General features: G+C 53.9%; 1 protein-coding gene across 1 annotated transcript in view; it reads right to left on the reverse strand.

Moving 5' to 3' along the window:
- Positions 1-700: 700 nt before the first annotated feature.
- PPARGC1B (PPARG coactivator 1 beta) overlaps positions 701-26,734 on the reverse strand; it is a 109,727-nt gene continuing 83,693 nt past the window's right edge. Inside the window, exons 3-12 of the mRNA XM_049648032.1 lie at positions 26,038-26,259; positions 22,617-22,733; positions 20,252-21,407; positions 18,977-19,013; positions 18,301-18,385; positions 16,360-17,162; positions 13,164-13,239; positions 10,733-10,854; positions 7,790-7,944; positions 701-6,814 (exon numbers count right to left, since the gene is read on the reverse strand). Coding sequence (XP_049503989.1) covers positions 6,714-6,814; positions 7,790-7,944; positions 10,733-10,854; positions 13,164-13,239; positions 16,360-17,162; positions 18,301-18,385; positions 18,977-19,013; positions 20,252-21,407; positions 22,617-22,733; positions 26,038-26,259 — 2,874 coding nt within the window. The 3' untranslated portion in view covers positions 701-6,713. The remainder of the gene's footprint in view (positions 6,815-7,789; positions 7,945-10,732; positions 10,855-13,163; positions 13,240-16,359; positions 17,163-18,300; positions 18,386-18,976; positions 19,014-20,251; positions 21,408-22,616; positions 22,734-26,037; positions 26,260-26,734) is intronic.

Raw genomic sequence — 26,734 nt, forward strand, 5'->3', positions numbered from 1 at the left:
GCCCCCTACGGTAGTACCCCTGGGGATGCCCAAACCTGACAAGTTTAGCCATTCCCTGGTTTAACCCTGTCACAGAGCCGGGGAAAGCCCTGGCTCCCTATTGCTCAGAATTCTCTAGGCTGCATGGTCACACCAAGAGAAAAGGATTTGAGTCCAAGATTTGGAAATGCTGGAAGGGACCATAGGGACCACCTCGCCCAGTCGATTAAGGCTAGCTACAGACACAGTCTTTTAGAAACCTGGGGTCGGGGAGAGGGATCTTGAGTTGATTTCAACATTAGCAGCTGCCTCTGGAGGAAGCCGACGCTCAAAGCCAATGCTAATACCGTGGAACGAGGGGGTGGGTGTGAATTTCCAGAGCGGACGGCACCAAGCCAGACTTCTGGATGGTCATGGCCTCCAGAAACCATCCGGAAATCCAAGCGGTCCACCTCCCTGTCCCGCTGACCACCGTGACCACACTCCCCTGGAGATTTCCAACCTGTTTCCATTGGAATCAGAACACCCCTCAAGAAACAAAGTTGGGGAGAGTTTATGACTTTTTATTCCTAACACAAAAACACTCGACAAGAGTTTGAAATACAAAACACAAACACAAACAAACAAACAAACAAACCTGTTTGGCTATTCAGTGGACCGTATCCAAGGCCATGGCCAGCCCCCTCCCCCCTCCCGCCCCGCCCCCCCCAGTCTCCTCACACGCAACCTCTTTGCTTGTCCCGAGGGTACAGGGCGGGCCACCCAGCAGAGGTTCGCTTAACAAGGTCAGCAGCTGGGATGCCAGTATTGCAGTTACAGCAAACCCCTCCCGGGCACCCGGACACAGGGTCCACTCCTGTCTCCTTTGCCCACAGGATAACTAGTGTGCTTCTCGGTCTGTGCCAGAGTCTGCTAAGCGGTTGCTTCTGCAGTCTTCTGACTGGCGTAACACTGGGCTCTAAACACATAGACAGTTCACTCAGGCCATTACACAGAATTCCCAAAGTTGGTGTTGCACAGCAAGGGGGCCGAAAGGATTTATTTGCCTTCCATCTGGGAAGCTGGTGGGTACAGTCTTTGGCCACTAGAGGGCGACCAGACGTCGATAAGGCAAAGTGCTGAGGTGGAAGCCGACCAATCCCTTCAAAAGTCACCCACAAAGCAAGGCTGGCAAAGGGGAAGAAGAGGCTCTTTGGGGCTCCCTTGCAGGCTCCTTTGACAAAACACGCAGCACAGAGCGGGTTCTAGCTACATAAACACGTCTTTCGTGGCGTTGCTCTGCCCGGGGACTGACCACCTACAAAACCGTATTTTCCGCGCCCCCCCCGCCCCGGGTGGGGCAGTCGGACGGCCCTGCTGCTTCCAGATGTGCAAGGCATTCTGACGAAACAGAATATCTGAAAATCCGTCCCCCGAGGTCTCAAAGCCTCAGCCACCACTGCTGTATCACTAGAGAAACAAAAAGCAGAAGCTGCCCTAAACACATGCAGTGTGATCGATGCCTCCTGTCGCCCCGTATGTTTTACAATCATTTGAAGGAAACGTGTGAAAAGTGCCTAAGTTAAGCTCTTTTGAAAAAACAAGTGTATTGCTAGTATTGTCTGAGAGCAAGAGAGAAACAGCCAAGTGGTCACAACATTCGGATTAAAAGCTGTTCCGCGGGGACAATGACAACGAGGCTGATGGGAGATGTGACATCGCCACCCAGCCAAGTCGGGGTTGAACTTCTCACCATCCCCACGAGAAACTATGGCTTAGATCTGTCCTGGGGAGCTGGCCTCCTCATACAAGGTAACTCGGCCAGGACCATGTGGGTTCGAGTCTGCTGCTGGTTGGTTACCTGGCAGAGAACTCGCACCCTGAACACCAGCTGGGCGCGGCCAGAGAATGGGATCCGGTTCACGGGTGAGTGATGGGTTCCTGACGCTCCCAGCTGGTAACCTGAGCCTAGCGGGTTCGAAAGGGACTTGAGTGTTCATTCCATCCAATAGTCTCATCCGTTAGATGAGGGAACAGAGGCCCCGGATCACACAGCAAGTAAGAAACATCAGGTTTCTCACTGAGATGGCTTATAGTTGAATGACTTGCTCTGTAAACCCATTTGATGTCAGCTGGGCTGTTTCAACTTTTTATACATATATAAAAATAGGTACCAAGATCTAAACTCACCGTTCCCCATCTCTAGGGCCTCCAACAAAAGGGCCAGCAAAGGGCTGGCCTTTCCTGCTGCTATTTAGGAAGGCATCTCTCCCCTCCCTCAAACCAGCCCCACTCCCGACCCCATCCCAATCCCTAGGAGAGTACCTCACTCAAGCCAAAGGAGACCCATCTTTGCCAGCGTAGAAATATGGAGCCACGCTGAAGGGTTGTGGTTTTCTCAAAGTGCTTTTATTGGTTCAATGCAAAGTCAGCCTCTGCCTACTTCCTGGACGTCCTGCAGCCGGCTCCCGGGGGTCTCCCCACACCCAGCGTCTGTTTTGGGCCACGGGCACTCCTGTGGGCTTCCCAGCTCCCGAGCTCTCCCTCCATTTACCCTGTACTTCCGGACACAGCAAACAGCCCCGGAGCCCTGTCTGCCACTCAGCAAACACCCCGGGGACTTGACTTGGGGACCGGCTTAAACATATTGCACATAAGCACTAGCTGCTTTCCTTCCGCCCCGGTGGGAAGGGGTGAGGGGGTCCCTCTTCTTTGGCCAACAAAACCATGAGGTTCACTTTATTTGCTACCGCACACGCGATTTCTTCCCTTAGATCTGAGGGTAGCTGCTAGATCTCAATGCTAAGAAAAACACTGCCGTTTTGACGTGAGTCAGATCAACCAATCCTCCAGGGCTGATTCCGCTTCACAGCTGGGACGGCCCATCTCTCAAGCTTCAGGCTCAGCTGTGATTTCAACTGAACCCAAGGCTTGGGATGAGGTTCTCACCCGTCCATGCAGAAGGACCGTGTGTCAACGCCCTCCCTGCCGCCCCCAGCCGCCACTTGCACGGTGGCCTCGGCACGCATGTTGCACATGCCTAGAAGACACTGCTCTCAACACATCAACAAGCAGAGGCTTGATGCAACAAGTGACCTCTTACTGCATCTTTTCCTACGTCAGGACTTGGGCGCTGAGTGTTTGCAGCTCAGAGCTCTCCTCCCTTCCTCCTCCTGCCCCCAGAGCCCCGGAAGCCCTGCCTCTCCCCTGAGCACAGTCACCATGCAGCACTGCAAGACCTCACGGCGGATGCAGCCCCCTAACTCGTGCTCTTGGACCAGTTTCCTGGCTTGGGAGCAAGGTGTGAGGGGCTACGGGGGGTGGGGGCCTTCTCTGCACTCCATCCACTCATATTCTTTACCTCTTTGATGCATTTTCCTTCGGTCACCAGAACCCCCAAGCGTGAGGATTCTGATTCAGCCTTGTACCGACTGAGGAAGGAGATGGAAGAATTCCACTTAGCGGTTGGATTGGACATTTTTGCAAACACCAGCACAGCACAGGGACGGACAGTACAACCTGCCCGGCGTGGGCAGCTGTCGACACGGTCTACAGTAAGCTTTTATGGCAATCACATGTAAACATCATCCAGAGCAAATACGAGGACAGAGCTACGATGAGATGGTTGCCAAAAGCAGCTGCTCCCTCTGGGTTACTCCTTAATGTGGTGGGCAAGAGACCAAGGTTGCCTAGTTTTCCTGGAGGAACCCCGGAGTCTCCTTGGTTAATAATACACAGCACCGAATGAGTCGTCCAGATAGAGGTTATCTGCGGGGTTGGTCAATTTTAGAAGAACTTGCAGCCTTTTGTGGACGGGATGGCAAGCAGAAACCCTGCGGGATGCTCTCGGCAGACATCCTCTCCCGCCAGCGGCCAGCCCTGACTTTAGGCACGTTACCTCCCAACGCCGTGCGCAGATCTCTGCTCAGGCTCTGCTCAAGGGCCAGTATCTAAGTACCTCAAGGGTCCTGTGTTAACCTGACTGGGAAGGGCAGCCTCGGCTGACCCAGAAGAGAGGAGAGAGAGACTGGTCTTGTATGTAGGAGCGGCTTAGGCAACCTCTAGGCCAACTCTTCCTGGTGCAGAAGGGTGGGGGAGGGACTCTGTGACTTAGCAAGGTCACAAAGCAAGTTCTTGGTGGAGCCAGGCCCCAACCCAGCTCTCCAGACTCTGAATCTAGAGTTCCTTCCTATAGGCTTCCACAGGATAAAACCTCAGTATACTCCTTGGTGCAAATCAGGACGCAGTGGGGGCAGCAGACAGATTTAAATTCTATTCTATTGCGTTCCATAACCATTTATTATGTGCCTACTGTATGCTAGGCAGTGAATAGCTATTAAAGGAATTTACAATGTTCAGGTCTGTGCTGTGGATAGTCCCTTTCTTGGTTCATCCTCACAAACCCCGCCTCCCTCAAACATTTCATGTCCGCTATTCCATTCGCTCCCCCCACTCAAGTGGGGGTCATGTGTCACGGTATTATTGCGAGTCCTGTGCCAACGAATGGCCTTAGGGGAATTTTCTCTCACAGATCAGGACACGATAGGGATGGGCCGACATGAAACCCAGCCACCATTTGGTTCTGTATGATGGGAACCTTTCGAAGATCAGACCAGGTTAAACTCTGATCCATTAGTAAATGGCTGCCCAGAGCACTGTGTTGAGGATTCTAATAGTTAGTATGACCAAGCTCAAAGAACATGAGTGCTGTGGTCGATTAGTTATGTCTGCCACTGGCCAAGGAGGTGGGAGTAGTGGTATATGTGCCATATATGTATTTGCCATCCCAAGCTAGATACCACCTTCACAGAAGCTAAGACTCTCAGAGCCGGCAGGAACCTTGGAGATCAACTTGCCTACTTCCCCTCAGTCCATTTCAGAGAAAAGAATGTGGGGGCCCAGAGCGGTCAAGTGACTTGATCCCCAGGAGCTCAAATTCCCTATTCTTTCTAAAGCCTGTTTCCTCCGGTCTTCTCTGTGGGCTGGGAGTATTCTCACCTCCCAGGACAAGCTCACTTTCCCAGTATACCTACTAAAGTACTTGATAATCTTAAAAAAAAAAAAAAATCAACTACCAATTCTCAAAGTTCTAAAGCCTGGCAGTAGCAAAAGATTAAATTAGCTTGTTTAGTTTAATGAGTCAATTTCAAACACTGTTAAAGCAAGCAGGACTTTTTCTCTTTCCTTTTCTTTTCTTTTTAAGACAGAAACTTCCCAAGGGACCCTGATATATGAACGAGATTAAACTGGAGCCACTCTGTCTGAGGCAGAAGCAATGAGCTCACACCCAGCCTGGCCACGCTTTCCCAAGGCACCTGCACAACATCCAAGCTGGACATGGCTTGACATCACTCATGAACATCAAGTTTACGGTAAAGCCCAATCAGAATGTTGTCTGGATGGCAAAGGACCTTGGAGATGGTCTTATCCACGCTCGGTCCTCACATGCCCTCCTGCTACCCCTGCCCCATCCACCGAAGTGACTTTCCAGGTGAGGGAAAGGGAAAGACAAGCCGGTTGGAGTGGGATGGGTTGGTGGCTGGCCCCAGCAAGGACGGCTGCTTTTGGATCGCCCTGCCTGTGCCATCCCAGGCGTGTCACTGAAGCTCTCATGGCATGTCCACAGAGCCCTCTGGATCCAGATGCAGGTCCAAGTCTAAACCTGCCTAATCCTGGCAAGGCAGTTGGTGACTTAACCCTCAAAGTGAGCCCGGAGACTTCTAGTCTGGGGCCCAATGTCGCTCAACTCACCTCTACCAGTCGCTATAACTTTGTATCTTTACCCCACTACTGCAGGAGCATGGGACCAGGAATCAGGAGGCCTGGGCTGGGGCACCGCTCTGCCCTCCCACTGGCCGTGGGACCTCGGGCCCGTCATCTCACCTCTTGGGGCACTGCCCGCCTCACCTGGAAAAACAAGAACAGTGCAGCTCACCCCTGCCTTCCTCACGGGGTCCGCCAGGATCTGAGTGCGCCAGGCCAGGCGCAAGCTCCGGGCACGAGCTGGCACCAGATGAGGGTTCTGACTCTAACTGGACCCACCCTTGCTCAGTGAGACACCGAGGGCAGAGCATGGCAGAGAAGTCCCAGAAACCTCTCCCCTCTGCTCCTCGTTGCAGCTGCAGGCCGCACTTCCCTGGGGATCAGCCTCCCGGCCGCCCGGCGCCTCTCGAGCATTCTGGCAGAGGGAGCGGAGCAGCTCAGTGGCAAACACCTCGCGACAGTGCATAGTTAAAAAATCAAGGAAGCGATACGATAATCCCAGGCACAGGACATCTGAGCCATAAATACGTTATTTGAAGGATATACTTTTTTTTTCTTCAATTAAAAATGTGTTTATAATCCTGATTCTATTCACGAGTAACAATTTCATCATCACATACTACGGACAAGAAATGTTATGGTGGACACGGCTGCACGTCTACGAGGGAAGTCGGTCGGGAAGGAAGGGGGAGATGGGTGACTGACCCAGCACTTGGAGGCGCACCCGGGGCCACCCGCCGGAAGCGAGGACACTAAGTGGCAGTGGGACATCAACACCATGGAAACTCACAGACAGAAGCAGCTTTGTTCAATGTAAACATTGATTTTTTTTTTTTTTAAAAGGACAGCAGTCTCAAGTGTCTCTCTCACGTGTGTTCTCTCACGCGCTCGCTCTCTCGCCTTCTCATATACTTAATTTCTTTGAAAACGTAAACATATTGGAAGGGCCTTGTCTGAGGTATTGAGGTATTCCTCGAAGGTTAAGGCTGTTATCAATGCAGGCTCTGCTGGGCCTCCTTCAGTAAGCTGTCAAAATCCATGGCTTCGTACTTGTTTTTCACGGATGCAGGAAGGGTCTCTTCTGAATTGGAATCTGGGCAGGGGGTGGAGGAGTCAAGGAGAGGGGAAGGCAGTGAGCCACTCAGAAAGGCCAGGCGATCAGAAAATCTGCCACTGGGGTCAGCTCCATGGGGTGCATGTGGCCCCAGGCCTCCAAGAACACCAGACAGCAAGAATCACCTTTGCCATTCTACCGTGACACCTCTGCCCTGTCGTCAGTGTCTCTCGGCCTCGGCTGCCCTGTTTCTAGAATGCGGTGGCCTGAACCAGAGCACCCTAGAGCTCCTTTCTAGCTCTGATATCCCATTAATCTATTTCCCTAAGAGCTTCCTGCTGGTTAGTAAACCGCTGCGGAAGTCACGGAAGGTGGCCACCAGAGCTAGGATGCCCTCATTGTAGAGATACGGAAGCAGGTCCCCATGGGTGGCCGTGCAGCCAGGTGGAGCACTGCCCGGCCTGGAATCCTCCTCGGTTTACTCACACTCAGCCCCGTACTACGGAGCCCATGTCAGACTCTCCTCTACAGATAATTCTCTCCTAAATTGTACTTCTTTGTCCTTCTTCACCAACTCCTCTCCAAATGTGAGAGCACGGTGACAATATTATTTCATTGTGGCCCATTAATGGACAAGGCTGCCTGCTGCCTGTTGGGGTCACCATGGAATGCCCCTCAAGGTGGCAGTGCAGCCACTGGCCCTGTGAGGTCAAAGAGACAGTAACCATCGTTCTACCAGCCGGCTGTGAACACAAGACTAGACCTTCCAAGTGGCCACAGGAGGCTTGAATCTGGTACCAGTCTTGGGAGAGGACAAGATGGACCAGAGACCAGAAGAAAAGCAAGATGGCGGCCTCCAGGCGAAGTGGCTGCAAAGTTACCCAATCGGCACATTAGAGCTTTGGTGTGGGAACTGGGTCCAGAGGGGGCTTTGGGTCTGGGTTTCACTAAAGGAGGTCACTGCCCCTCATGCCTTGGGTCTCACTGGAAGGTGGCGGGGCCTTGTGTACTTACCATAGTCAGTGTGTCTGGGCCAGCAAAAGTGCTGGAGCCCTCCGTAGCTCAGCTGGAAGGAGGGCTCGTTGCGTTTCCGCAGGGCAGCGCCATTCCTCAGAGACAGGGCAGCGTGCTCAGAACACCGGTAGGTGATGAAGCCATACTTCTCGCCTCTGTGGGGAGAGGTCAGGGGGAGCACGTTACTGGGCCAGCTTGATTCATACCCTCAGACCACCCATTACCAGAGGCAGAGCAGAAAGCCACACTGATTCAGTAACCATGGCCGCTTGCCCCCCTCCCGCCCCAATACGGATGAGGGCAGTCGCTAGGCTGACCTCCACTGTGTGAGAACAGTAAGAGCAGGTGATTCCCAGAACGTCTGCCGGGCGCCTCACTCTTCAGATCACCCTGCCAGTGGCCACTGGCATTTTCTCCCCGCTCAGGGATGAGGAAAACAGGCTCTTCGGAGTTCAGAATTTGCCCCAAGGCAATGGCAGGCAGGGCATTTAAACTCAGGCCTCCCACCATGAAAGGTGATGTACTTCTCTTGGACCTGTGGCACCTAGGCCCCCACCCTGCCCTCCTGCCTCCTTCAAAGCCAGCCTCAGCTACCAGCACCTTGGCTGCTGCTGACTTAGCCTCCCCCTTCCCTAGTACAGCTGGCATTCTGTACACATCATCCTTTATGGTGAACACCTCTCTGCTTGCTCAGCAACTGAGCCACGTGTTCAGCCGCGCTCAGGACACCAGGGGATGTCACACGATGGTGGCCCTCCCTGGCCACAGTGATGCATTCAAGGATGAGCCTGTCACCCAAAGCAGAGCCTCAAAGAGTGCATCCCAGCTCTTGGCCCCAACTGTGAGGGAGACTCCTGCTGCCCCTGGTAGGAGGTACGTAAGCTTAGGCATGGAGGCGGCCATTTTGCCACCCGAGGGAAGCCTGCTTGAGAAGGGTGCTGAGGCGAAGGGGGGCCTGAGGTCGGTCCTTTCCCCAGCTCCTCAGCTTCACAAACAGCAAGAAAAAGAATCCTGACCGATCTGTCCCTCTGCTGCGTGCACTCCTCAGGGCAGAGACAATGTGGACTTCTGCTACGGCCCACGACAGGCTTACCGACACTAGGCGCCTAATAAGTACTCAGCTGGCTCACATTTCCTGACACCTCTCTGAACCAGGCCAAAGTCGGACCCCTTCCGCCTCTTTCAACGTCCAAGCCTGCTTGCTTTATTTTTGCACGTTCTCTTTGACGTCCTGAAGACCGCACAGAACTTAAAACCATCCTATTTGTATAACGACTTTCTCTTTTTAAGTTGTGGTAAAAACACAGAACACGCTAAGTACCCTTTTTATGGTTTTTAAGTGTACAATTCAGTAGTGTGAAGTGTTCACGCTGCTGTGAACGGATCTCCACTTTCTCCGCTTGCTGTTCCCAGGAATCTGACCACTGCCGACACCTCACAGAAGTGGAACCCATATAGCATTTGTCCCCTCGTGGCTGCTTATTCCACGTAGCCTAATGAGGTTATCCATGATTGTCAAGGTTCATCCGTGCTTGCAGCATGCGACAGACTGCCTTTTTTTTTTTTTTTAATGTTTAAAATATTTATTTTTGAGACGGAGAGAGACAGAGCATGAGCGGGGGAGGGGCAGACAGAGAGAGAGAGAGAGAGAGAGAGAGAGAGAGAGAGAGGGAGACACAGAATCCAAAGGGGGCTCCAGGCTCCGGCTGTCAGCACAGAGCCCGACACGGGGCTCGAACTCACGGAGTGTGAGATCACGACCTGAGCTGAAGTTGGACGCTTAACTGATGGAGCCACTCGGGCACCCAAGATTTCCTTCCTTTCTAAAGCTGAATAATATTCCTTTGTTTGCATGTACTACATGTTGTTTCCCCATTTATGAGCCAATGGGCATGGGGGTGGTTCCCCCTTCTTGGTTATTGTGAATAATGCTCCTATAAACAGGGGCGTGCGAATATCTCTTTGAGATCTCTTGTTTTCAGTTCTCTTAAGTATATACCCACGGGTGGGATTGCTGGATCGGATGGTAATTCTATATTTAACTTTTTGAAGAACCTCCCTACCATTTTCCATTGTGGCTGCACCATTTTACCTTCCCACCAACAGTGCACCGGGTTCCGATTTCTCCACATCCTTGCCAACACTTGTTATTTTCTGCAGCCACCTTAATGGATGTGACGTGTGTAATGATCCCTACGTAGAAACAAGTTTCTCATTGAAGTTTTTACAACGATTATTAAATTTGAATTTAAAAACCTTCAAAGCTCAGTTGGCAAATACGATGGGAGATACTTTAGAGTTATTTCAAAACTGACAAAGTTTTGACATCTAAGTCGTGCGTTTACGTGCAACCTATGCTTCCTGCATGCGGGTTCCCTGACAGATGAACACTGCTTCCCCAGGTGAGTGAGGAGAAACAAAGATTCCCAGCAGAATAAAGGGTCTGAACTGGCTGCTCTGGAGGAACAGAGGGGCATGAGTGGCACGGGTCCTTGCAGGGCAGTGTGGTTCCTGTGTAAGTGTCCCTTTAAGCCCCGGGGGCTGTTTGCTGCCCTATATCAGAGCGGAGACTTAAAGCAGCTATGAGAGCTGCAGATTTGACTCTGCTACTAACTAGCTGCTCAGTTAATCTGTCTGAGCTGCCTGGGAAGGGAAAACAATAGAAAGAATGAGTGCATATGTCACAGGCAGGTTAGAACATTTAAGAGAAGGCACAGGATTTGCCTGGCAGTTAGCAAACCATCAGTGGGAGTTTACTGCTTATTATTGGGCCACACAGTTGTTACTGGACCTTCTCTGGGACCTGGCTCTCCAGGTCCAGGCTGCGGATCTCATCAGATTTGTTCTGCGAATCTTCTCCGGCATCTTTTGTGTGGCCGGCCCTGGACGGGGACCTCTGCCCTTCCCCACTCCCCTCTCCTGCAATAGCTTGACCGGACTCACCTGTTGTTTCTCGTCAGCACCTGGCACTCCACAATCTCACCGAACACTTCGAAGCGCTTCTTCAGCTCTCGGGAGCTCATGTCACTGGAGAGATTGCGAACATATACCACACGGCCTTCACCCTGCTCAAGGAGGGAAACACACAGAAACCCAGTCATTTCCTGGCTTCCTGGGACCCGCTTGATGGGGGGCTTCTATGGAGTCCTAGGCCTCAGCCCACGATGTCCGGCTGAGTGGGTAACACTAACTGGGGCCGGAATCAGAGAAAGGACAATGACGACCCCTCTCCGGAAGACCTGCCTTGTTGGAGGAGGGGGCTGCTAAGTGTCAGATGGGGAAGTGGCTTTAAAGGGAGCAAATGCTCACTTGAAGGAAATGAGCAGAGAATGGACAGAGGCAGGAGGGGGGAGTTTATCATCATTAATCTAACTGCTTACTCATAACTGCTTACTCATATTTGTGTTTGGAGTCTGGGATTTTTTCTGGGTAGTGGGGAGGGGATAGGAAGGCAAGCTGCTGGGGCATCTAGATGGCTCAGTCGGTTAAGCGTCCGACTTTGGCTCAGGTCGTGAACTCGAGGGTCTTGGGTTTGAGCCCCATGCTGGGCTCTGTGCTGACAGTGTGGAGTCTGAGCCCTCTCTCTCTCTCTCGCTCTGCCCCTCCCCCCCACTTGCACTCCGTCTCTCAAAAATAAAGAAACATTAAAAAAAAAATAAGAAGAAAGAAAGAAAGGCAAACTGCCGAGGATGGGAATGGGCAGGCATGGGAAACCAGGTCGTTGTGGGGGTCACAGTGAGCTGGGAGGAAGGCAGTGGGACCAGGACACAGGTCTTGGGGTCACCGCTATCCTCAGTTTTGCCAGGGCAGTGCACAGACACTGTGACTAAGGGGTCACTTCAGGTGAGCCGGGTGCCATGCTGCGGGCCCCTAAAAGAGCCCAGCAGAGGGAGGGGTGGGGAGCAACCCAGGATGGAATGTGCCCTCCCCTCCAATCTGTGATTGGATCCAGTGAATGCCATGGCTGCTCTGACCCGCTGGAGAAACTCCGGCTGCATCCTGGAAACCTGTGCTTTCGTGGGTGAAAATGACAGGTTCTGGTTTGGACAGGCTTTCTCCGGAACAGGTTAAAGCCATCTGGAACCACCCCACTCTCATCTCCCAGCTGGCAGGGAGGAAAGCATGGCCCAGGGGCCACAGCAGGCCTCTGCTGTCAACCATGGGAACTGGGTTCTGCTCAGTGTAGGCATCCCTTCCCCCAGCCTCCTTGCAGCTCCTTACACTGGTAAGTTCTTTCCTGCCTCTGCCCCATGGTTCTCCTGAAACTACATAGTGGCTCCTTTCATCTGTCAGGGTCTAGCTCCTTGCAGATGTCCTTCCTAGACTGCCAAGTAAACACATCCTCCCCACTAGTCAAAACACGACTGTTTGTTTCAGAGAGTTTAGCCTCATGTGATTAATTCCACCGCGCCTCTCCCAATCTCTGATTACAGTGTTTATTCCTTGCTTACGAGTCTGTTGCCTTTCTCTCCCTTCTGCCCCAACCACGGGAATGAGGACCTTGTCTGTCTTGCTCATGCCAGGCACGGCCCCACTGCTGAATGGTCACACGTGGAATCCAAGGTGATGCTCCAGGCACAGCCTGTGGTTATAAGTACCAGCCTGCAGGCAGCTGGGTACCTCTGGGGTACACACACCTCATGTGTCCTCCCTGCTTCTGCCCGGAAGTGCCAGTTATGCAGGAAAGCAATCAAGTGCAAGCCTGTTTGTCTTTCTGAGCATCTGTCTTACTTTCTCTTCCCTTCTTTCTAGTGACATGGAGGGGCTGGCTCCGGCTCCCCACTGCAGATTCCTGATGAATTTTCTCTAGGTGCTTTGCAGTGGGTTCACCATGCATACCCTGGGCCCATAAACTAACTCTGGGGGAAGATCAGGGGGGTCAGTAAGAAGCAAGAAGCAGGCTTCTCTCCTGGTCCCTCAGACCAGATCAAGCTGGGGGACGCTTAGGAAGGACAAGGCCCAACTCCTTTGTGTATGGATGAGTAAACTGAGGCTCAGGGAAGCTGGGAGACCTGCCCAAGGTCACACAGAGGGTGGTACCAGGGCTGGTTTGTGGCCTGGCTGGCCCTGCTCTGCTCCCCGCCCCCCGCCCCCAACCGCAGCCTGCCCTCTCGGCCCTGCTAAGCCTCTGACGTTCAGCCCTAAAATCACCACCCACTACATGCCTCACTGCTAGTCCCTCGGCCACACTTTGCACAATGCCACCTCTGATGCCCTTTGGTGACCCTGGTGCTTCTTTAAGTGAGAGAAACATGACTATCTTCTGCAGGCCACAGCTGGCCTCAAAAAGCTTCGGGTCTATGAAGTCCCTGCACGTCCTGATGCCCCTGCTCTTTCCCATTCACTCCGGGCTCCGGGGCCCCAGATCACTTACAATGGCCTTTTCCCGCCGCTTCCTGGCATGCCGGACACTTGGCGTTCCGTCTGAACACGGCCCTCTGCTCTCACATCTGTCAGTGAACAAGCAAACCAGAGGCACTCACTCTCAGGAGGGACCACGGCAGGGTGGGCGGGTGGAATTGCTCCCGGAAGCGAGGCACACTTCTTTAGAACTCGCTCGTGAGGGCAGAAGGAGCCCAGCACGCCCCGTCCCCGGCCCCGTCCCCAGCAGTGGCAGCCCGGGGCTGGGCATGGCTCTGAACAATGTGACCGGTGCCTCTGGCCAGCCTCTGGGACGAGATCACTGGGAACCACCGTGTCGCGAAATCCCAACCCGTCTGAACCTTGCCTTTTTATGCCATTAAGGGTGGAAAGGCCCTCTCACTTCATCACTGTCTGGGACCTGATGGGGGGAAAACAACCTTTGAGGTCTTAACGCTTCCCCATTTTCCAGATGAAAACCCTGAGGCTCAGGTTCAATATGGGTTTGCCTAAGGCTGGAATGTGGGGAAGCCAGAGCCAGAAGGAGGTCTGCTGATCCTGGACCCACTGCTGTCTAGTGGCCGGAGCCCAGGCACAAGGCAACCCGGCCCTCACAGCCCCCACGTCCAGTCTGGCTATCAGGCTCAGCAGCCCGCATGCGCCGCCCGGGCAGACCCCAGGGTGCCACACGCCTGCGTCTTACCGCCTGTCTGCACACCGCCTCCTCCCCCAGAGAGCCAGGCTGCTGGACTGGAAGGAGCACAGCATGGGAGGCAGGGGGGAGTCCGGGCTCTGCACATACTGTCTGCGTCCTTGGGAAATACAGCACGCAGGATAAGAACACAGACTCTCTGGTCAGACAGCCTGTGTTCGTTCGCATCCCGGCTCTGCCACCTCCTGCTGGGTGACCTTGGGCTAGTTACTCACCTCCCCTTAGCCTGAGTTCTTCAACTGCAAACAGGGAGAACTGACTGTACTGCCATCTTGGCCATTTGTGAGGATCAAATCAGAAAATGCTCGGCTCAAGACCTGCTCAATAATTACTTGCTATGGTTTTCTATTGAATCTCTTTGAGCCTCAGCTTCCTCATCTATGAAATGGGGGTAAGAAGCAGATGCACCCTCCAAGAGCATCTGCGAAGCTAAACAGGGTAATAGAAGGGGGTATGACTTGCAAACTTTAAAGTGCAACAAATCGCAGTGTCATCATCCATTGGTAACACATTGGCAGTTCGCCCACCTGAACTGTTGAGAGTGACCGAAAGGTACTGTGGGGTTTGTGTTGTGACACCAGCTCAGAGCCGGGATCAGAAGCACAGGTTTAAGAAATGTGAGCCTGGCGGGGGTGGTGCCTGGGTGGCTCAGCTGGTGGAACGTCCGACTTCAGCTCAGGTCATGATCTCATGGTTTGTGAGTTCGAGCCCTGCATTGGGCTCTATGCTGACAGCTCAGAGCCTGGAGCCTGCTTTGGATTCTGTCTCCTTCTCTCTCTGCCCCTCCCCACATGTGCTCTGTTTCTCTGTCTCTCAAAAATAAACAGATGTTAAAAAAAAAATTAAAAAAAAAAATGTGAGCCCGGAGAAGGCTGATGACTCCTTTACCAGGCTTGCCAGGCACCAAGCTCTGCCAGCTGAGCAAAAACCGAGTCAACCAATTAATTTTCTCCAGTGAGCAGAAAAAGCCAGCCCTGAACTTGGCCCAAAAGCAAGAAGAGGAAAAGGCGAATCCATGGGAGTTTCTAGAGAGGCTCGCAGCTCTTTGCAGTCAAGTTCACGAATACAGGCCCTGCCCTGACACCCCTGAGCCGGTCAGGAAGGAAAGGAGGCCAGGAAGCCCCAGCTCCAGACTTGGAGGATGTGTTTCAAAAAGAAGAGAAACTTTCGTAGCTTCTGAGCTACTAAATGTTGCAGAGGAAACTGCCTAATGTGGACACCTAGTCACTTAAGTCCCCGTGACCCTTGGGAAAAGGAGAATGGAGCCAGAGAGAGGTCTGACCAATCATCCTGGCTTATTACAGAGAAGGGCTTTTAGAGAAATCGCTAGGGAAACTCATTTTGATTAACAGGTAGTTCAGGGCTTCTTAACATTAGTGTCAGGGGAGTCTACAACCCCCCTCAAACTGAATGCCCAGTTACAGGTCTACATACATTTTAAAGGGAAGAGAAGCGTTTGCTTTAATCAGATTTTCAGGCAGTTAAGAGTTACTGGTGTAGATACATAAATACAAAGCAGAGTTTTTCTACGAGAAGATATTTTTCTATTACCTGAATTCTAGTTCTCAGAGTATGGCACTCTGGTGACATCATCACCTGGGAACTAGTTAGAACTGCGGATTCTCCCCCCCCCCCCCCCCCCCCCCCGCCCTCCATGTACAGATTGAGACACCAGGCGGGTGGGGTCCATGCAGCTGCAAGGTAACAAGCACGCCAGGTGCCTGCTGCATGGCTCTAGACCCAAGTGCACCATCTAGTGGTCACTCGGGTGCATGGCAAGCAGAGGATTTGGGACATGCCCTGACCCCGCTTAGGCCTCCCCAGGTCAGGTCAGGTCCTGCTGTGATCAGGGAGAGAAGCAACCTGACTCCACCAAAATGTGCCAAACTTCCATTCTTTCTGCCCAGCTCCCCACTGACTTTTGGACCAGCTCCTTCTTTCAGACCAGTTCACTGAGCCAAGATGGTCTGAGCAAACAGGCTCATGATGCATCACCCCCTGCGAAGGTAGAGCGGCTCCCGGGGGATCAGCTGACTGGCTGGAAGTCCTGGCACAGCTCAGCAGGACCAAGAGATGGGAATAACCTTATTGCTGCTTTAAATCCGGGTCTTATTTTTAGAACGAAGATTAGAGTTCTGCTAATCTGCCTTTGACATGCAAAGGTCACATAGACATTAAATTGGGTCCAAAGCAGGAAATGGATGAATAAGGGACAAGTTCATTTAGACATAAAGCCACAAGCAGCCAGGAAGTGGGTATTCTTCCTCTCCCGGGGCCAAGAGACTTGGGTCACTCTTGACTGCCACACAGCAGGCTTTGCCTGCCTCCAGGACTTGCCCCACAACTCTCCCAGGGAGACCACCTCCGGGGCCTCTGACCAGGACACAGGCCACACGGAGAGACTCAGCCCCAGTTTCAGGGCTCCTGCCTCCCTTGGCACCCTGGGGACCGGGGTTGTCGGCTGCCCGCTGTCCCTCTTGAGGCCACCCATCCATACCTGAAGGTCCTTCGGACGGCTGGTGACCGGGAGCGGCAGGAGGAAGAACAGGAACTAGAACGGCTGCGGGAACAAAGCTGCCGGCCGGCCTTGCTGGGGGGGCTCTGGTAGGGGCAGTGGTCAGAGCAAGGGGGGCTGACCCCCGAGTCCTCTTCTTCATCGTCCTCCTCCTCCTCCTCCTCCTCCTCCTCAAGGAGGAAGCTGCTCTCACCACTGCTGCTGCTGCTGTCCTCAAAGACAGTGTCGTATTCAGGACTCTTACAGGAGGCCAGGTCTTCATCCTCCAGGGCGCTCTCCAAGAGCCCAAAGTGCTTGGTGAGGCTGGCGCGGATCTCGTGGTCTCGCAGTAGCACACTGTCCTTAGCGGGGGCGCTGGCATCACGGCTTCTGTCTTCCTCCCTGTTGGAGGCCTGCACCTCGGCCTGGAGGGCCCCTTGCTGAGGCCAGTCCTCAAGGTGGACCCCAGACGGCTCCCAGGACCTCAGCACCTTCCTCTGCAGGGCGCCTTCTGGCTTCAGCACCTGGCAGTAATCGTGGTCTCCGAAGGAACAGGAGAAGGGGCGCTTCTGACCAGTCTGGGAGGCTGGCTGGGCTGTGGCATGCCGCAGGTGGGACAGGAGCTCGCTCCGCTCTGGGTGCTTCTTTGGCAGCTTGTGGGCAGCCCCCGCGGCGGCCTCGAGCTGGAGGCCCTCCAAGCTGGGAAGGCTGGGAGCTCTGTCTTTGCCTGGGCTGTGTTTGATGTCTGGCTTGAAGGGGTCCTCCTCTGTGGGCTTGTACGGAGGTGTGGTGGGGGGGGGTGAGTCCTAGCCAAGCAAGAGGAGAACCGTGTGAGGTGGAAACGGGTCAGTCCTCCAAGGGACAGAGGGTCTGGTTTGGGATGGCAGATAAGCAGTGTATGTACCACCACATTCCCAACCCAATGAATGGCAGGCATCACTAATCGAACACCGCACTGGTGGCTGAGCCTGAACGTGGCCTGGGACTCACGCAGCCCACAGTTAGTTCTTGAGCTGGCATATGATAAAATCCACTTGCCATCCCTCTGTAGCCCGGCAATGGTAGCCAAAGCCTCCCGGTCATTCGAGATATCTCCTCCTGCTCTCCATCCAATCATTCGACCAGCTCTCCCTACTGTTTTGATGTCTCCCCAGGGAGCTTAAAGGCAGGCACCGCAGGTCAAACCTCCCACCTAGATTGGACCCCCACGGTGCCATTAGTGCTCCTGCATCTAACCTTGGCCTCCATCCTCCCCAGTGCAGAGGGAACTTGCTAAATGCCCGAGATCTCTTCCCATCTGGGGCTCCTGAAGCCTGCAGGATCAAGCTCAAACTCTCAGCCTGGCATCCCTCTCGGCCTTCTGTGATTGCTCCTTCCGGCCCCTCCTCCACTTCCGCGATGTGGTGATGCCAGGCGCACCTCTCCTCAGGAGCACCTAAGGCTTTCACCCTGGGTGCCTTTTGCTCCTGCAGATTCGGTTGCCAGGGATCTACTTCTCGCTGCCTCCTCTCTCCAGCCTCTGCCTATCCTGCGAGCCCAGCTCACAAGCCCCCTGCTCTGGATGCCTTGCAGATCTTTCCAGGCCACACTCCCGCCCTGCCCCATCTCGCCCCTTCCTCCATGCTCCGGCACTCTCGTACATACTCTGAACTAACGCGTCTGCAACAGCACCCGTCATGGTGGGAGCCTGTCTCCCACATAACGCTGTGGGCTCCTTCGGGGGAAGACGTGTGTCTCTCCCTTAGCTCATGTGCGGCTTGCTGCAGCTGACCGGCTGACTCTCCCCCTTATAGCACCCTCATTAGGTATCCCAAGACCCTGTGCAGCCCGAGCAGCGGTGGCAGGGAGGGCTCAGTGGGGCACCCCCCACAACTGCCCGAGGGGCTGTTCGGGGTGGGGGACTCGTTGCCGGAAGTCATACCAGCTCCCCCGAGGGCACCCTACCAGCTGAGCCCCTGGCTCACCTGCCGTGCCACAGAGCTCCACCGTCAAGGTCTGCTCAAAGCTCTTCTTGCCAAAAGGAGGGTCACTGGTGGGGGCGGGGAGGACAGAAAGGAAAGAGGCCAGTCAGCAGAAGACTCCACTTCTCCCAGCATGCAAGGAGGGCAAGGGGACACCATGACAGATCCTGGCTCTACTGCCCACAGAGGTGGGTGCTGGGGAGTTTTCTGGGAGACCCCCATCCTGGCTTAGAGGAGTTCACAGCAGCCTATCGCTCTTGGAGGACACACAGGAGTTATCTGCTGGAGGGTGGAGACAGGACAAGCATCAGCACCCTCCTTATTTTACAGACCTGAGACCCCGAGTGAGGAGGAGACTTGCCCAACGCCACGGAGCATTATCACCTTTCCCCCGTGAAGAAAGTAATTCCTTCCCTGGTTCTGAAGAGGGCAGCTTAAGAAATGGCCTGAACCCTTAATTCCTTACATTCCTGGGCCTGCAGAGACCTCCCTTCTAAGGGAGCCCAGCTACCAAGGGCTCCGCACGGCAATGAGGGCAGGGGAATGGGGGGCAGGGGCAGGCTCACAGGCTGATGAACCACCCAACCCCCACCACCATACACACACCCAACAGGACACAGACTCATGAAATAATAAACCACTGATTTCCAAAAATCTACCTTTGTGACAAGGCCAGCATGAGGCACCTGGGAGAGTCTGAAAAGAAGATGAAAAAGAAGAAAATAAGATTCCCCAACACGTCATCACTACCAGATGTTTCCCTCTGGAGGAGACCCCGAACTTCCACTGGTACCAGGCAGAGCTCCCTTCAAGCATGTGACCCAAAATCCTCTGTCATTTTTAGGGAAGGGCAGGAACAACTCAAAGTCACCGTCATTCGCAGGGTCTCAGCAACATTAACACCTGGCAGACTACTCAAGGTTTGGGAAAGAGCAGGTAGGTACGAGAGCGACCCCTTCTGGCCAAACAGTATAGTACAGCAGGGCAGGGAGCCCCAGGGAAGGCCAGGGGCTCAGGGCTGGTCCACAGATGGATGTAGGACTGGAGGGCTGAATGGACGGCTCAAACTCTGTGCCTCAGTTTCTGTGTGTGCAATGGAGATTATGACAGTACCTGCCACACAGGCCCCCTGTGAGGAGTCACTGGGGATAAGCTGTGTCAAGTTTGAGACCAGTGCCTGGCACAACAAATACACAATAGATACCTGTTATTACCAGCTCTACCATTGTTACCATTTAAAATTCAACGTCATTAGGGGCGCCTGGGTGGCTCAGCCGGTTGAGCGTCCGGCTTCGGCTGAGGTCATGATCTCACGGTTTGTGGGTTCGAGCCCCGCGTTGGGCTCTGCACTGACAGCACAAAGCCTGGAGCCTGCTTCGGATTCTATGTCTCTCCCCGCCGCCCCCCCACCCCACCCCACTTCTCTCTCTGCTCCTCCCCTGCTTGTGCTCTCACTGTCTCTCTCTCTCTCTCTCTCTCTCTCTCTCTCTCTCTCTCTCAAAAATAAATAAATACACTTAAAAAAAATAAAATAAAATTCAACGTCATTATGGAGCTAGATTTATAGACTCACTCCTTTCGTCACACCATCACCCAGGACGTCTTCTTTAGAGCACTTAGCACCATTTGTAATTATCTTCCTTTTTTATTTACTTTGTGATTGCCTGTCTGCCCCACTGAAACAAAAGCCCCATGAGAGCAGGCATCTCGCTCCGTGTTCATTAAGTGGTGCCTGGCCCATGCGTGATGAAAAACTCAGAGATGTGTGGGTGATTTCTGAAGATCCGCCCAACTAGCCCATTGCACAGAAAGGGAAGTCGACAGCCGGAGAGGGGAAGGGACTTGCCCAACACAGGGCTCCTGGCTCCCAGCGCAGTGGGGTATGCCACACCCCATCCCTGCCCCCTCTCTTACAGACCACCGACTCCGACTACCTCTGGAAGGGAGCCGTGGGCAGCTGGGGTCCTCATCCGTGTCCCCACACCCACTCTCACAGGGGCTCTCCAGAGCCGGCATCTGGGGTCCCCGTGGGAGCTGCTGGTCTTGACCACTGTCCTCATCCGTGGGGCTGCCCAGCGCCCCCTCCATGTCGTAGGCCTCGGGAGCCAGGTGCAGTGAGGACAGAGCTCCTTGGGGCTCTGCAGGGACCAGAGACTCATCGGAGAATGTCAGCCAGGGGCCCAGCTCCGGGTTCAGTCTCCTGGAACGCCGCACGGGGCACACGGAACTCTCCGGCTTCCTCCCCAGCTTGGTCCACGGCAGGCCTCTGCCCGGCCTTTTCCGGCCCCATTCCTCCTCCTCCTCTTCCTCCTCTTTTTCTTCCTCCTCCTCCTCGTCCTCGTCCTCTTCCTCGTCCTCTTCCTCCTGCTGCTGCTGCAGCCTGGCCGACCGGCCGGCGCGTCCTTTCACCTCCAGCCGCAGCGGGCGCAGGCTGGGTCTGGGCCCTGTGCTCCTGGGAGAAGCTGTGATCCTCACCTCCTCCACGGGGGATGGGTGGCCAGGGGACGCCTGGCTGTCTTTGGGGGGCCTGGGCCTTGGCCGGGGCGTGAGGGAGGCATAGACAGGTGTGGCCAGGCGGTAGGGTTTGCTGACGTCACAGAGGACATCTTGAGCCAGAAGTTCCCTCAGGATGGAGAACTCAGCCCAGGAGGCTTTGGAAGGGTGCTGGGACCGAGGCTGGGGCTTGACCTGCTTGGAGGGGCTGCTGCAGGGCTGGGGGGCTGGCTCTGGGGCCTGTGGGGGCAGCTTCCTCTGGGGGAGGCAGTAGGTGTGCATGTAGCGAATGAGCTGCACCACGGCGTGCATGTCTTCCCGGGAAACCTGGGTGCCGGGACGCGCCCTGCCCGGTGCCGGGGAGTCCTGGGGCAAGGCTGGAGCCGGCTGGGGGCTCGGGCAGTCCTCACCGGGTTCCTCATCCTCCTTGGCTGGGAGCTGGGGGCTCAGAGCGGCTGGCGGCTGCAAGCCCCTGTCTGGGGAGCGGGCTTTAGTCTGGGGGCAGGACGGCACCGAAGTGAGGTGCCTATGCAGTTCCGTACAACTCCGGCTCTGAGACTGCACCGTGGGGACCTTCTTGTCTTGGGTGCCGTCCATCTAGAGACAGAGAGAGGCCAGAGTGAAGAGGGAGGCCCGCACTGCCCCCCTCCACTCTGCCCCCCTCCTGCAGCCACTGGCCAGGCCCAGCGTGGCACCTGGCAATGCTCAGGTGATAAGGAACAAAGGAGCGACCAGCCTCCTAAGAGGCCTCCCATCCATAGATTTCGCCCTCGTGGGTTCACTGACAAAGCCCTCCTCTGACCACCCGCTCCCCTGAGCTATACCCTTCGGTAATGGCACCTGGGCCTGGGAACCGGGATTCACTGTAAATGAGGGTGCCAGAGATCTCTCTGGGATAATGGGAATGTTCTAAAACGGAGCTGTGGTCATGGATGGGGTGCCTGGGTGGCTCAGTCGGTTAAGTGTCCGACTCTTGGTTTCAGCTCAGGTCATGATCTCATGGTTTATGAGTTCGAGCCCCACATCGGACTCTGTGCTGACAGCGTGGAGCCTGCTTGACGTTCTCTCTCTCCCTCTCTCAAAAAAATCAATCAATCCACCAACTTTGAACTGTGGTCATGGCTGCGCAACTCTGCAGATTTACTGAAAATAATCAAATTATACTTTAAAAATAGGTGCCTTTTATGATATTTAAGTGACACCTCCATAAAGCCGTTAAAAAAAAAAAATCCTGATTCTGCCCGAGGGCATGGGATTGTGTTCAAGAGCCCCCTGCAGGAGTGTCCAGGGACCAGAGGGGAAGGACGGAGTGTAGGCCTTGAGCAACAGGAATGCTAGGAGATCACCTATGAAATCGCTCTTTGAAAGTCTTGGAAGATGGAATCCAAGGAGGAAAAGGGATCTGCTTCACTCCTTGGTGTTTGCGACAGAGCTTTCGACTCTCAAAGGGCTTCCCCCAGAAGAAAGGCAAACACCTTCTTGTGGTCTCCACAACCTGCAAGGATCTCATGTTTCTGTGTATCACCTGTTAGAATCAGCCCGCTGAAAGCAGGCCACACCTTCCCAGTCCCCGCTCTAACCCAATGTATAACACGGTGCCTGAAACATTGAGGTGTATGAGAAAGTCCAGGGCTTTTTCCAGAACCCCAAACTGGAAAGTGCCCAGCACACCAGCTACAAGGGCTCTGTCAGGCACAAGGAGGAAAACCCCAAGTCAACTGAACTTGACACGCCCTGATATAGAGCTGAAGGTTATACCCCTCAAAGCCCACCTGGGGGCCTCGGGAGATTTGGGGGCAGAAATACCTTAACACAAGGCCGCTGACTCTTGGACCTGAGGCCTGCCTGGCGCCAGGTGGTCCCTTCCTTCTGGGTATCGGAGCTTGAGGACGGGTGGGACGTGGCGAGGAGGAGTTTCTGCAGCTGCAGGAAAAGCAGAGACAGGAGCGGAGCTGGGGGTGAGCTCTGCGGGGGGACACGGAGAAGCATATCTTGGGGAGAAGCCTGAGCCCAGAGCTAGCTTCTTGGGACTGAGCACGCCCTTAGCCTGGGTCATCACAGGACCACGGGAAGAGGGTATTTAATGACCGAGAATATGTTCCCAATGTACTAAGCACAGAAAGCAGACTGTCTAACAACAAAGACCCACACAAGTATCCCAACGAGACGTAAATCCTTCTCAGAGTTACTAACCCAAGAGGAAGATCTGTGACTTTGAGAAATCCAAACAGATCTTGGGTAATAACGTCTTCCCATTCTACTGTTAAAATATGACATGTATACTTCATTGGGACACTCCACATACACCTGTAGCACTCACACACATGCACGCACACAATCTGGAAAGTCAGGCGCCACAGTGATTCTTTGGTTCGGGATTCCAGCTGATTTCCCTTTTTGTTCTTTTTGCTTCCCCATACTGCTTTGGTAAAAATTAATTTCTTAAATTAAAAAATTATACTTGTGAATGGTGAAAAAAATATATATACCACAAATTCTATGGGGTAGACAACTGGAAACAGGAAGACCTCCTGCCCGAGGTTCTCCTTCTTCCTTCCCAGAGGCAACTGATATTAACCAACTTCTTGTGACCCCATCACAAGGCGGAATTTAATCACACAAGAATATACATACGTCCCACCTCCCAACACACCTGCTTATTTTTTTCACAAGTGGAAGCATGCTGGACTTAAGCTGGTCTGGCTTCTCTAATTTTTCTGTAAAAATTGCTGAGACTCTTACACTTCTGCACCCAGAGGGCAGGTGCACAGTGTATCCCAGCAGGAGAGAAGGGAGCTCAGCACACCTGCAAGTTCCACCAGGGATCCTATCGCAGCGAGACTGAGAACAAGTCGGGAAGCATGATGGGTTTTCACTATGGCACTGTTTCCTTGAGGGATATGGCCGCCCGCAGCCCCTACCCCGGTCAGGTCACCCCAGCAAGGAGTGCCAAAGGCTCAGGCACCAGAGAAAAGGCCATTCCACACTCCACCAGGAGCTGGAGGGTTCCCACCACTCTACCTAGACCCCAAACCACGCAGGTCTGTGATTCTCTGACATGGACAGGAAAAGATTCTTGGGCTGGTGGGAAGGGGCCTGGTTCTGGCCCAGCTCAGCCCCGCTCACTATGAGACCTCAGTGAGTGAGTCCTTTCCCTCCCTAAGCCTTGGTTTCTCCATTGGCATAATGGGGGGAAACTACACTAAATGACTGGTTATTAACCTTTTTTGACTCAGGAGCCCCTCTAAGAATACAACCGAAGCTGCTGACCTCAGAAAACTGCAGGGACATGTAGAGGTTCATGGGTCCCGGTCAGTCCATTGGTGGACTCTTTGGGATCCATGGCTCCAGGTTAAGAACTGGGCATCTAGATAACTTCTCAGGGCCTTTCTGAACTCTGTCGGTATGCTGGGAGTCTAGACGGTGAGTCTGTTTCCTGTGTGCCTAGCACAGTGCCTGAAACAGAGGTGCTCAGTAAACCTGTGTGGAATGAAGGCAGTCTGAGGTGTGGGAGGGGAAACTACCTGTGGCCAGCAGGGGCCGCTCTCTGCCTCCCTGGGGTTTGATCCCTCTCCAGAGCCCTCTGCACTGAGACTTCCTCTCGTTAGTACTAACGGGTCAAGCCAGAACTATTACTTAGATAGTATTTATTGAGCAACTTCTAAGTACCAGGCAGTGTTCTAAGTGCTTTACATGCATTATCTGCAGTACTCCTCCTATCAGCCTTTGAGATAAGCACTATTATTTGACCCCACCTATGGACCAGGAAGCTGAGTCAGAGAGATTAGGTGTCTAAAGGACAGGAAAGCATTAACTAACCAGTGGGGCTGGGATTCAAACCCAGTCTGATTTCAGTCTGACAGGAAGCAGGACCCCTATCAGCAGAAGCCACAACGTGGGACTGAACATAGTCTTGTGCCCAGCATACAGCAGGTGCTTACTAAATGTTTCACACTGCTTTGGGGGAACTTGAAGACAGTGGGAAAGGAGGAAAGGGGTCCTGGACCAGGGGTCTGAATACCAACTTGCTGTCATGGGAGAGTCCCCTCCCTGCTCTGGGCCTCAGTTTCCCCATAGTTGTACTTGACGGTCACTACGGGCCTTTCTACTCAAACTCTCGATGACCTAAGACCCTCCCCAGCTCAACAGGCTCTGATTTTCCAGCTGAGTCTTGTCAGGCCCAGGAACCTCAGCGCCAAGGTGAGGAGCCCAAGATAGGTGAGCACAGCTGGGCTTCACACACCCCATGAAATCTCAGCCTGAGTTAGGGACAACTGCTTTCAGTAACTTGTGAGGTCTGGACTCCTTCGAGAAGGTGATAAAAGCTGAGACCTTCTCCCCGGAAAACTGCAATTTCATGTGCACATTCCCACATTCCGCGTACACTCACACAGACGGCATTTAACTTTTGCTGGCGGGGGGAGGGGGGGACGTCAACCGGTCCAAACTGTATGGAGGGCCATCTGGAAATATCTGTCTAAACTGAAAAATCAGGTATCTGTAGACCCAGAGATTCCACTTCTAGAAATTCATCCACTTGGACGTGGCAAAGGCCTGTACCGGGGCACTGACGGAAGCAGTATTAACAGTAAGAGCTGGAACTATGTCAGTTTCCACCAACTTGGGGACGAGTAAAGTAAGCAGTGGCACATCCTCACAAAAGAACATCAGGTAGCTAACAAAAAGTATGGAGCAGAGCCACCTGTGCTCATCTGAGTTTTCAAGACACCCAGTTCACTGAGAAAAGGTGCAGAGCAGCATATAACATAGGCTCCCTTTTGTAGTAAAAAAAGGTGGAAGAGGAAAGTCACCAAACGGATAGGTAACCATGGTTACCTCCAGGAAAGGAGAAACGCAGTTGTGAGATGGGTAAGGAGGTTTTGCTTTTAACTCTCCACATCTCCTGCTTGAATTTTTACTGTGTATGCAGGTATAACCTTAAGGAAAACGTTTTCACACGTAATTTCAAGAGCTGACTAATCACGAAGGCCAATCCATAAAATGCCAAAGGACCTACGGGGTGCAAGTGGAGCCTCCATGGTTAGGCCAGCCGTACAGGTGGGAAAGGTGAGGCCCTGTCTAGGCTGCCCGCTGTGCACCCCTGTTGTCCGTGATGCACGGACACCCCTGCCGGATCGGGAGCTGGTTCCCCTACACCCACCACCCCTGCAACCACATGCCATATCCCAGGCCACTGCCATCACTTCAGTTAGAAGCAGGTTCTCACCAGTGAGAGCTCGTCCACCTCAGGCGCTGGGGCCTGGGGCCTCTCCAGGGAGGGGCTGGGACTGGGGGGTGCAGATGAGGGGGCAGGCGAAGCCGAAGTACAGGATGGTGTGTCTCCACCGTCCAGGGCCGAGAAGGCGGCCAGACCCACGTCATCTTCGGGGATGTCGTCCAGGGTCTTGGTGAGCGCTGCCAGGAGAGCTTCATTCTCGCTGTCGATTATCTGAAGTGAGGAGCACGGGTGGAGCAGAGAGGGACACAGTTAGCCAATGCCTTGGGCTCCGCACACGCAGCACCGTCACCCCCCCTGCCAATCCCCTCCCATCCTTCCCCAGTCATCAGATGGCTCAGCGTTGCCGGGATAGCAGATGCCGAAGAAATATGTTATCGACTCCAGGAATCACAGAAGTTTGCAAGCAGGCAGCAGGTGATGCTGGAAGGAGCCTTGCCCTGGGAGCCCCGCTCCTAACTCTGCTGCTCATCAGTGTGCAACCTTGGGCACAGGGCTGTCCACCTGAGACACCTGGCCCCTTTACCAAGGACAGCAGCTCTATACCACAGCCTCCCGTATCCAGCTCCTGGGATGCAGCCCCCAGCCCCTGAAGCTGGTCTCTCTGCCTCTGAGAACAGCATCCACCACAGCGTCCCAGCCCCTCTGCCTCTGGGGCCCAGGCAGGCAGTGTATACGCTGGAAGCTT

Source organism: Panthera uncia (genome assembly GCF_023721935.1).
Source record: "Panthera uncia isolate 11264 chromosome A1 unlocalized genomic scaffold, Puncia_PCG_1.0 HiC_scaffold_17, whole genome shotgun sequence".
Classification (NCBI taxonomy): domain Eukaryota; kingdom Metazoa; phylum Chordata; class Mammalia; order Carnivora; family Felidae; genus Panthera; species Panthera uncia.